At 49.7% G+C, this 12,157-nt stretch overlaps 1 protein-coding gene across 5 annotated transcripts in view; it reads right to left on the reverse strand.

Annotated features, from left to right (window-relative positions):
* The window catches only part of LOC125721802 (disks large homolog 4), a 76,279-nt gene that overhangs the window by 30,898 nt on the left and 33,224 nt on the right, over positions 1-12,157 (reverse strand). For 4 of the 5 annotated variants that reach the window (XM_048997897.1, XM_048997896.1, XM_048997898.1 and 1 more), the window contains exons 2-3: positions 5,778-5,939; positions 3,859-3,915 (exon numbers count right to left, since the gene is read on the reverse strand). In XM_048997897.1, coding sequence (XP_048853854.1) covers positions 3,859-3,915; positions 5,778-5,939 — 219 coding nt within the window. The remainder of the gene's footprint in view (positions 1-3,858; positions 3,916-5,777; positions 5,940-12,157) is intronic. The other variant, XM_048997895.1, reaches the window with a different exon arrangement.

Below are 12,157 nucleotides of genomic sequence, written 5' to 3' on the forward strand. Positions count from 1 at the left end.
CGGCATGCAGACACATAGTATGCAGACACGCACAACACACAGACATCCGGCATGCAGACACGCAGCACACAGACACAGCATGCAGACACACAGCACGCAGACACAGCATGCAGACACACACAAACACACTCAGCCCTGCACATATCCAATATGCAGACACAGCGCACAGACAGCATCGCTTCCCCACTCCCCCCCACATACACACACACACTCAAAAATACATGGAAACTAGTCATCACCTCTGAAGCTTTGATAATTCTTGCATTTGTTTTTAACCAGATAAAGAGAGACAAGAGGAGCATCTTCCACAGTAACTATTGGGAGCACAATTTCTCCAGGAGTTATTCTAGGATTTTTTTTTTTGGGGGTGGGGGGGTGGGCATAAGAGGAGTCATAATTCATACAGAGGTGCCAACCTTATCATTAGCTAATGATATTTTTTTGAATCGCTGAGTGATAGGGGAAGGGGCACTCTGACGGCAAATCAGCTTTCAGCTGGGGGCAGTGGCCCCGCCCTGTACAAGCTCCCGATTTCCTCCCCATGAAAAACTGGAAGTTGGTGACACGACGGACACTTGCACACAAGCGGGTCCCGGTTCCTCGGCTTACACAGCAGGAGGGCAGCATTATGTAAGGTCAGGCCAGGTTGACATGTTTGCTTTGGAAAATAAGACTTCATCCTGTCAGCTCTTTGTACCTCTCCCCCACTCTCCCGCCTTCTGCTGATCCTCATTCTCTGTTTCCCTGAGCAATTCTCACTCTCCTCCCTCTTGCTTCCCTCGCTCACCCCCACATCCCTACCTCCTCCTATTCCCAGATATCATCCTCGCTGCCAAAACATGTCTTACTCCACTATCCAGTGGCCTTAGCTGTTTGCAGTAGAGGACCCCGGAAACGCCACCGTTCACAAACAAAGAAGCGGCTCGAAGAGATTGCAAAAAGGGAGAGAAAACGAGGGAAGAAAGATGGAGATGAAGATGGAAGAGAGTCGGGAGCCAGAAGGTAAAGTGGTTTAAGGGATTAACCCGAAAACGGAATGCGACTGTGTCCATGCATTGAATTCCTGCATGGTTGCAACCAAAAGGGAAGTGAGATGCTGGTGCTCTGTGAATCCACAGAACCTGACAATGCAGAGCAGAGAGGACGCCCGTGGAGGGCTACAAAAAGTTTGTCTCAGGATGCGTCTCTGAGAGCCAAAATAATCACACGATAAAGCATTTTCAGCTCTCCGAATCCAATTTACTTGAAGTTATGAGGCAGGGCAGGGAATATATGATGTGAGGGGTTTGGTTTTTATTAAACTACGTAAGCAGAAACTGGCGATGGACACTGGGAGTCATACCACTAAGGGTACAGTCATATTTTTGTAATGCAATTAAAATTGGGATGTTGCAAAGCATTGTGGGTACTATGAGGAAATCTCACAGAATGTCTGTTATGAATTAAGGTGATCTCTCTCTCTCTCACACACACACACATTATGTAAACAGAGTTTGGGGGGGGGGTGCTCCAGCAAGAGCACTGCTATTAGTATCATTGATGCCCCCCTCAGGACATAAGACAGATCATCTTGGGGGGAGTCAGTATGGGGCTTATTTGAAAGTCACACGATACCTCAGAGCAAATGCACGGCAGGGCAGCAGCCTAGAGGGCCACAGTAGGTTGTAGGTTCAGATCCCCAGTGAGGTATGGAGGTTAGGAAGGGCCCGTGACGGCGGGCGGCATGTTGAAGGGTGTGCAGATGTGGGCTGGCCCCCAGAGCCTGTCAGCAGCGGCAATAGCGTTAGCATTCTCAGAGTAGTGCAGTGCCGTCTTTTACGGCCACTGGCAGATAGGGACAAGCGGAGATGGGGTGCAAGGAGTAGCGAGGGGCAGACGGAGTGGGAACGGGGCTGCTGCTGAGTGCTGTTGAAGCCCCACGGCCACCACGGCTGATTGGACACCCCGTTTACCCCACCCAGGCTAGTCACTCTCCTTCCATCTCTACCAGTCATTTAACAGTCTTATCCTCAAGTATCATCCCACAGTCGCACTTCCCTGTGAGTCACTCCTCCCTGTCTGTGTGTGACATTAGAAGATCGCACCACGTCAAGGCAATTCAACGGTAATTTTACGGCGAACGACTATTCTGTGCCATGTCAGTAACTTCAGTTATAGATTCTGGTCGCATGTATCAGTAATAGTCTCGGGGTCTGGTCCCTGACCTCTGTCACCCTCGTAAACAGAGATTCAAATCAGAAGGTCACCGGGAGTCATTTTAATTCAACGTAATGGACTACATTTATAAAAGGTTTGCCATTTAAATGGTCAGAACTGCTTGCCCTCTGTATGAATAAATCCATCCTTTATTAGTATATTAAAGTCTCTGCTGAAACCACAACGTGGGGCACTTGTGCACGCAGCATAATAAAAAGCTCCGTTTGTGCGGGATGCTCTATACAAATAGATCAAGAGGTAAAATACTGTCACCTGCTGGCCAGACTCTGGTGGTGCGGTGAATGCTCGTGCTGGTTAGATTTTACAAGGTAGTTTCCATACTCCCTGCGCAGCCGTTACGCAGAAACACACAGTCAACCATTTAAATGGGGGCCATTAGCCAATTGTGCCATTGAGCCCAGAATCAGACAAGGGTCATGACTCCTGTCCTTATTTTGCACATTTAAACAAAATAGAAGAAATCGCTAGACGCTGCGTTATCAGCTATTTTAAAACAAAAAACCGAAGTCATTCAGGTTAAGCTAAAAGGTACAACAGGAAGCCAGGTAAGAAAGAGGCCAAGGTGGAGGTACGAGTGCACTGCCGACACACAGCCAGACGACGGGACCCTGGAATTCGATATGCTTACAGCTGCTCTTCACAGAAGGTCATAAGGTCAAGGTTACGGATTTATTGCTGGGCAGTAGCTGTATGCGGATAAGTCACAGGTAATCAGAATTCCTGCTGGTTACAGGGTAATCCTCAACCATACGGATCATCTGTGACAACGTCTCAACTTGATCAGACTCCACGGCTGCCAGCCCCACCTACATTACACTCAGTCGGTATGTATAAACACCGATTTAATGACTGCTTTTACCTTCACGCTCAAGTGACTTACCTGGAGGAATCTTCATACCTGACCGTCAATGACGTAATCTTTGCCCAAGATACCGCAGGATTTTACTCGCGAAGCATGAAAAAGTTCAAGTCTAAATAATTGACTAATGAGGCTAATTGAGCCCCACGGGAAATGAACGGAAGAAGAAAATACACATCATCACGTCAATGTGAACGGAGCAGTCAGGATTGTCTCAGTTCGCTGCGATGTTCAGATGTTAATCCCTAACGTGGCCATTAGCACTACTGTCTATGACACCAATCAGTAAGAGCGTCGAATATTCTTTTGATGTGCGCACACACACTAGCGCCAGTCCGCTGAGATGAACTTCGCAGCGTAGACACCATGTGACAGCTTGCGCACAGTTACATTCCTACATTGTGTTTATACAGAAGGGACACCGTTATAGAAGCCCTGGAGTGATTGGCAGCATCACGCACATTTATTCAGATCAAGGACGCTGACAAACATCAGAAATTACGGCACAATGTTAATAACGTTGTACGATGTGAAGATGGAGGCGTGAGAGCCGTCAGCGCGGCCGACAATGAAAGAAGAGACCGGAATGGACAAGACGGCAGCAGCTCTCTCTGCAGCGCTGCATTGACAGTCCCGCGGACTGGAAACGATCGTGACGACAATGAGGAAAACGACGGCAGCACTGATGACACCGGCGGAAAGTAATGGAATGTCAGAAGTTGACGTTGGCGCGGTTTGATGATGTCACAGAGGGCCGCCCGTAGGCAGACACACAATCTTACCAGGGTGGAGGTGGCAGAAGTGTAGAGGGGGGTATGCCCGGCCGACATCAACACTGGCTGCAAGATAACACAGGAGGGAGGGGGTGATTTCACAGGGCGACACCAGAGGAGTTTCGGAGCAGGACTAAAGGATGGAACCTTCCAAAGGAACATTCACAGCGATAAAATGCCGCAATATCAGGAATATTTCAGGGAAAGAATAATTACCAATGGAAGAAAGAACTCTGGGGAGGAAGAAAAGGATGCAGTAATAGTCAGAAAACTTGCATATGAACTGCCATCAGACTGCCATCATCGTCGCAACGTTCTGAATACCAGTGATGCAGATGTAGGGTGTAACGTAAATATCATACAATGAACTGTCCATTGTGCTGAAATAGTCGGTGGTTCCGCTTCCTAACCACAAGGGGGAGCCAAATCGCCACACAGTGCGTAGAATTACTAGTGAGTTTGGATTTAAATTTCTCCCGAACGTGGAGACAACGAAGTAGGACAGCGTTCCAAAAATAATTGTAACTCCAGACAATAAAGTATCACATCAAAAGACCTCAGAGCGACCTTCCTTCCCTCAATCAACATTCTCTTTTTCTTTTAACATTTCTACCGGCATATTAGCAGGGAGGCCAGGGGAACCCCTCAGACTTTCTGAAGATTCTAGAGACCAATATTGTAATTAAATCCAATCAGTGCCTGGGGATTGTTACGCTAAAATGGGACCAATTCCCTGTCTCAGAGCTTGATTTGATTTCATGTCTTAATAAATGCTTTTTATGTAAGTAATTTATATCACTCACACCCATTTGGAGGGATTTACACAACAGTCTTGCAGACAGAGGTGCCAACCTTACCATTAGCCAATAATATGTTTTGAATTGATGAGTGACAGAAGGGCAAACCAATCAGCTTTTGGCTGGGGTCAGTGCCCCACGTGGGCCCGCCCCTGTATACACTTGCTAGTGTCCAGAGAAACTTGAAGCCTTGATTGTCGATGATTGCATTGCCCATAAAGCAAAGGGACAAGACCAGCTGCTGGGGCAGAAGCCAGGCAGAGATGGCAGCCCCGAAATCTGTCCCCCTGCAGAAAACCTTGGCGGCTTTTGCCTGGATGACTGGTTCAGTTTCAGAGACACAAAAACAGGCAACAGAGAGGACACCCCTGAGCCCGTCTCTGATGTCATAAGTGAAGGCTGACTGATGTCAGGACCCTCAGGCGACTCCTACCTCACATACTCCCATCTCCGTCTGTACACCGTGGGGCATCCCGGGGATAGAAACACTGTATGGGGAAATGGGCCCCCAATGGGAAAGAGAGCATCCCTATTGGTGGGGAGGGGAGACATGATGGGAAAGCGAGCATCCTGATTGGTCAGGAGCAGAGAGCTGATGAGAAACATGGGAACATGGTAAATGCTAAATGGCCCTGCTGATCACCATGATAGGGACTTATGAGTAAAAGACCTTATTTGTATTGAACATGCCGGGCCTATTATACACGAATCGCCAGCACACATCAACATTTCAATATGACTGGGAGAGGGAGCAAAACAGCGGTCCAGGTTGGGCTGGATAATGCAGAGCCGTTAAAAGGCAGCTGGACTCCCACTCTTTTACTCCACCAGGATGGACAGATGGTCCTGCACGCCCCAGAGGGAAAGCAAGGAATGAGCGAGGCAGGGGGGCGGGGGTCTCAGAGTGGTTGTGAATGAGTAAGTGGGCGTATACCACTCAGGGGTCATAATTCATACAGAGGGGCCAACCTTACCATGAGCCAATAATATGTTTCAAATTGATAAGTGACAGGTACAGCAGCCAATCAGCTGGGGTCAGTGCCCCATGTGGCTGTGCCCCTGTATAAACCACTGATGCCATTGTGTAGCTCTTCTGTATCCCCAACCCAAAGCTCCGCCCCCCGGACTCACCTTGATAGGGGATAGGTGTGCGTGGGGGGTGTATCCGTGTACATTATCCATGGCCGCCAGGTTCTTGTCGCTCATGTGCAGCAGCTCACCGCTCTTCCCCTGGGCCAGGTGGGCAGGGCTGTGCTCCAAGGGGGGGGTCTCTTCATCCTGGTACCTGTATTTCTGTAGGTGGAGGTGGGGGGGGGGGGGGAGGAACGGAGTCAGTGGCATGTCATAATGGGGTAGGCATGAGAGGCTGAAGTAATTGAACGCCTGGAAAGATGCTCTTTACGCCTAAATCGGCTGTTACGCAAATTCAGTCCTTTTCGAATTTAAAATTTTCTGAAAGATCGATGATGAGACTAATTCTGGTTTTTGCCGAAAGCCCCAGTTTGGTGGCTGGGCCCCCAGAGCGAGCTCATTAGCGAACCGCGCAGGCATCAATTCCGGACGAGAAGGCCATCAACCAACCGGGACGTGATCGGCTGCCTCGTCTTCCCAGCCGAACCGGAGCCTACGGTCGGAGAGGAGGACGAGGCCGTTTGTTTATGGATTTTCCCTCCAATTAAAACAGTGGCGGAGAGCAAAGTGCGTGATATGAACTTTTTTCCCCCTGAAGCAGCACTTTTAAATTACGCTTTTATTCAGCCAGGCCGGCTGTGCGAGATCCTCTCATTTACAATAATAACCTGGCCAGAATTAAAGGGGGGAAGCAAAACATTACAAACATTCATCACAGGATATGGACTGCATGCAGCCACATTGCTAATAAATGGTAGGGGTGCGGATTTACATAAACAGACTCATAAAAACAGTGAAGGTAAGATATGTTTGCCAACTTCAGAGCGTCGCGCAGCGCAATGCAGGGACGCTCTAGGCTTCAGAGAGAGAGAGAGACAACAAGATAGAGAGAGAGAGAAAGACCAGGGGAACTAGCAGAGAACTGGCGCCTCTTTGTGACTGCAGTGTGTAAACAAAAGGTGAGCTTGTTGGACGATGAATTAGGATGCCAGTTCATCACGGGGCACACACACACACACACACACACACACATACACACACACACACACAGGTTTGTAATTATATCTTTACAGGGGCGGTCCATCCATTTCTATGGGGCAAACGCAAACCCACCCAGCCCGAACCTTAACCATAAGTAACCAAACAAAATGCAAGACTTTTGGCAAAAGATGGTTCCCGCAACATCAAAATAACAGGTTTTTATCACGATGTCACAGAGATATGGTCCCCATAATGTAATATATACATCACCACAAACACACACACACACACACCCTCACATGCAAACACACACAAACACACATCACAGGCGATTCAGAGTCGCCGATTCTCCAAAAACATACTGGTCAAGTGGTTGTTGGATAGATGGAAGGGCCTACAGATGGACAGATGGATGGATGGTATAAAATGGGTACTGAACCCAGCTCCTTTCATTTTAAGCAGTAAGAAGCCTGGTGATACCCCCCCCCCCCCCAATGCTGGTCGCTCCCGCAGCTGACTGCAGGGCAGGGGATTGTTATTTTTGGACAGTGATCCCTGTAACTGGTACCATCCTCACAGGGGCGTGAAACGTGCAGCGACACACGTCCAGCCGACATCGTTGCTTTCCAGTGTGAGGAACAGCCTTTGCTGCTAGCGGCCTGCTCCCCAGACGTCCACAAGCACGAGCACTTACACGCAGACGTGGTACCTTCTCTCCCCCCCCCCTCCCCCCCCACCCGTTCTGCACGCAGAGAGGGCAGCTGCCGGCTTTGTTCCTGTGGGCCTCATCTCTTTTATCTGGCTGCACGGGGCTGCACTCCACACACACTCCCACACACACACAGCTCTGTATTGCTCTCGTAAAGAAGCTGCACCCCTGAGTGAAGTTAAGTGATGTGAGACAATCGGGGATAAATAAATAAGCAAATAAATAATACATAGCGAAGGCTAAGCCGGATCTGAAACTCTTTCGTATCTCCAGCCTGGCAGATTTTACAATGAACTGGCAGTGGAGATGGCTACAACATTGTCCCCGTGCTGTAGACTGGCTGCAGTTGTTCCTCCAACCAAGTGGAAGCAGGTCGGCTGGGATGGGGCTCTCCGGGGCAGCATGCTGCCAGGTGCTAAGGGCTGATTGTGCAGAACGACATTGCGAAGCACCAAGAATCCTGGACCAGGGAAACTGACGGAGCAGACCGCAGAAACCTTCTGTAAGTCAGAGCAGATGCACGGATTCCGTAGACGAGGGGCAAACTTGACCGCGTGCCAGCTGAGAAACATGAGATCCGACGCACAGTGTTAATGTGTGATAGCTACCCTGTCACATCTGGTCACGGCCACGAGGACCTGGAGCCGGGTCTGGGAAGCACAGGGAGCTGACGGAGAACAACAGCATGCTGAGAGGCAACTGCAGGAACCTGAACATCAGCAAGCTAAGGGGTGTTTAAAGGACCCTGAACATCAGCACACTGAGAGCTGCCCAGTGGAACCTGATCATCAGCCCACTGAGAGACATTTAGAGGAACTTGAACATCAGCAAGGTGAGAGCTGCTCAGAAGAACCTAAACACCAGCACACAGAAAAATGCCTAGAGTAACCTGAACATCAGCGTGCTGAGAGCCATTTAGAGAAACCTGAACGAATGTTCTTAGGTTTCGAGAGGTACCTGAGCCACCAGCATAGGAGACCCAGAGCAGAGGCTGGAATCGAACCAGCAGTCCTGAGCCTCCATCGCTACCTACTTAGTCTCTGTACCCAGAGCCAATGTACCCATAAAAATGTGCCGTCTGCAACCAGCACAACCAGCAACTCATAGCATATACAATATAACCAGCACAGTCAGCGACATTGAGCAACTACTAGCAATCACAATCAATACAGCCTGCAGCAACTGAGAAGCTGAACTCTGACATCACAAACGACCACAGACACACAGTCACAGACACACATTCAGTCACAGACACGCACAGTCAAAGACAATCAAAAAGACACAAATACACACACAGACACACAGTCACAGAGACACACACAGACACACATACAGTCACAGACACACACACAGTCACAGACACACACACAGTCACAGACAATCAAAAAGACACAAATACACACAGAGACACAGTCACAGACACACACACAAACACACATACAGTCACAGACACACACACAGACACACATACAGTCACAGACACACATACAGTCACAGACACACACGCAGTCACAGACACACATACAGTCACAGACACACACACAGTCACAGACAATCAAAAAGACACAAATACACACACAGTCACAGACACAGTCACAGACAATCAAAAAGACACAAATACACAAAGAGACACAGTCACAGACACACATAGAGTCACAGACACACACGCAGTCACAGACAATCAAAAAGACACAAATACACACAGAGACACAGTCACAGACACAGTCACAGACAATCAAAAAGACACAAATACACACACAGTCACAGACACACACACAGTCACAGACAATCAAAAATACACAAATACACACAGAGACACAGTCACAGACACACACACAGTCACAGACACACACACAAACACACATACAGTCACAGACACACACTCACATACATAGACACGCACATAGACACACAGACACATATACAGTCACAGACACACACACACACACCGTTGCAGACACTTACACACACAGACACTCTGCCGCACCATAAGGCTGCAGCTTTAGAGGAAGCAGAAGAAACTGATACAGAGCAGAGCAGTACCTGTGTGGGGGGGGGGGGGGGGGGGGGGGGGGGGCGGCGCTCCTACGATATCACATTACACCGAGACAGCAAGGCCCCGAGACACCCAGCAACGGGGAGTGAATTGGCACCGGGAAGCGGAGATGGCGCAATCGCGTTCAGGGGGATCCTGCACACAGCGGCGTCCGGTCGCGGCCCTCACCTGAGCACGGCCTACTTACACGCGCTCCGGCGCCGCCCCCACACACTACTGCTCTACTTCGCTGCAGAGACGATGCCTTTTCCTGGTTTCAGCATCAACACCCATCAGGCGTGCCCCAGATTTTTGCTTCGATAAACATTTTCACTTCCCCAAAGAGGATTTCTAGGATATTTACACATAGTATTTTTCAGCGTACGATGGAGACGTCTACAAGCAGACCACGACCGAGCGTACCAGCGGACATGGCAAAGCGGAACAACTTAAATGCTGACAGTTTAGAAAGTTTAGGCATGACAAGGTTTCCTACACAAGGCTGGGAATTCAAAATACAGAGATGGGGAGGGGAGGAGAGGGACGGGGTCAGGGGGAGGGGCTTTGTGAGGATGCTGAGGGAACTAGACAGGCGGAGCAGTGTACAGAGGGACAGTGGTGCTGCTAATGCTGTTGTCAGGAGTATTTAAGAGATTAAGGGGGAGAGACAGACTGTCCTTTATGCTGCAGTGTGACAGCGCCCCCACACTGCCACAGAGGGGAACACCGACCTGCACGAGCACAGAATACAAACACACAGATACATATAAACATACACAGAAAAACACTGAGCAATAATACAGACAGACAAACACACATCATCACTCTCCCCATTAGTCATTACATCATTTCAAATGTCGTCAAAATAGGCTTAGCTGGGGGGGACTTGGATGGAGCAGTTGGGGGGGGGGGGGGGGACGCCTGCTGTACCCTTGAGTTAAACCCCATTTGAGCTAAGCGGGGGCACCCCAGGAAATGAGGCAGGGTTTCGGGGTGTGAACCTTAGCGAAAAAGAACGAATGCTGGTGGTGTCAGGGATCCTTAAATAAAGATCAAAAACACCCCCCCCCTTCCCCCAGAATCCAAAACTGGTGGCCTGGGCCCCCGGAACACTGATCAGAATCAAACCACAGCACCCATCCATAGGAGATGCTGCCCCGAGGAATAAAGAGGCCACTTCCGCCACAGCGAAAGAGAGAGCGATCTCAGCCTTCCTGGGCGGGGTGGACGATATGAGCCGATTGGGGTGGGTTTATTCCTCTGGAGCCCTGGTCATTTTACACCCCCTAACCTCGCTCCGTACCTGACACACTGCCAACTGCTGGTTCTCCAGCCACGTGTCAGTCCCTTAGCCATACTGGCTACTCCCAAGAGCTGACCTTTGACCTGATAAAATAACCACTGCAGACAGAGCGTGGCTGGTTCACTCCTAACCTGCGGTACGAGGCCTGGCGTGAGAGCGCACCAGGGCGCATCATCACAGGGGGCGGAGCTTAGGGCTCCTCCACCATGTACATACGCATTCGCTTCCATGCAAAATGGATTTCTGAGTACGGCTTGTTACTGAGAGCCGACAAGGCTGGCAAACGCAGAGAGCTATTTCCTGTCCCAGATGACGGATTGATCCAAAACACAGTTCAACCACACGCCATACAGGAAACAGATAAATATTAATAACCTCTCAATAATTTAATACCTCTGATCATAAGATACCTGCAGTCGATATAATTGATGCCGTCATTATATTCCGTGAACAGCTGGACCTGAAGCTAAAAATGTTATGTTACTCAACAGGTCAGAACTTGGGGATTCGGACCCCTGCCTTTCTGGTTTCGATATTCTGTCCAGATGTTTCCGGATGCCTTAGCCGTTAAGGATGCGAGGGAGAGGACATTCTTCCTACCGACTAAATGGTGACTCAGTTTTCTGAATCCGTACAAGCATGCCGTGTGCTGAGTATCGATCAGGATCAAGCCGAAACGAAGGCGACTCCTGCTGTCAGCAAATCTCGAGGGTTTCGCCGGATTGCATTCGGACAGAGGACGTGCGTTTGTTTGCACGTGATGTGTACGTGGAGATGAGGCAGCCATGTAAAAGTGGAAGCTATATCCAAGGTTAGATCTACGCTGACACACTGGCGAGCGACGGAAGTGGCCCCGGAGGACGGTCATGTGACAGGAAGTGAGGCCCCGGAGGACGGTCATGTGACAGGAAGTGAGGCCCCGGAGGACGGTCATGTGACAGGAAGTGAGGCCGCGGAGGTGCCACCCGACTTCAGCTTGCTCCCATCAAATGTAAAACAAGGTATCGGGTTTATCGAATGACCTGGGGAGTCGAGGATGTAATGTGAGCCTCCCCCCCCCCCACCCCGCCCGAAAAACCAGAGACACTCCCAGCCAAGCCAGCAGACATGAACTTACAGGCACACCCAGACTTATTGGACCCTTTGGGAAAAGAGAGGAAACCCACGCTAATGTAGTGAGGGATGACATCATTGAAGTAAAGCCCAATAACGGTATACTGACTCACACCCTGGACTGATTACTGGAAGCCTATGGGGTTTGAAGCCCGGAAGGCCCGCTATACACCCCAAATTCTTCAGGTGTGAGATTTGGTTGCTTGCACGGTAGATAGCAAATACCATGAGGCTCACAT

This window comes from Brienomyrus brachyistius, unplaced genomic scaffold (assembly GCF_023856365.1).
Source record: "Brienomyrus brachyistius isolate T26 unplaced genomic scaffold, BBRACH_0.4 scaffold35, whole genome shotgun sequence".
In the NCBI taxonomy this organism is placed as follows: domain Eukaryota; kingdom Metazoa; phylum Chordata; class Actinopteri; order Osteoglossiformes; family Mormyridae; genus Brienomyrus; species Brienomyrus brachyistius.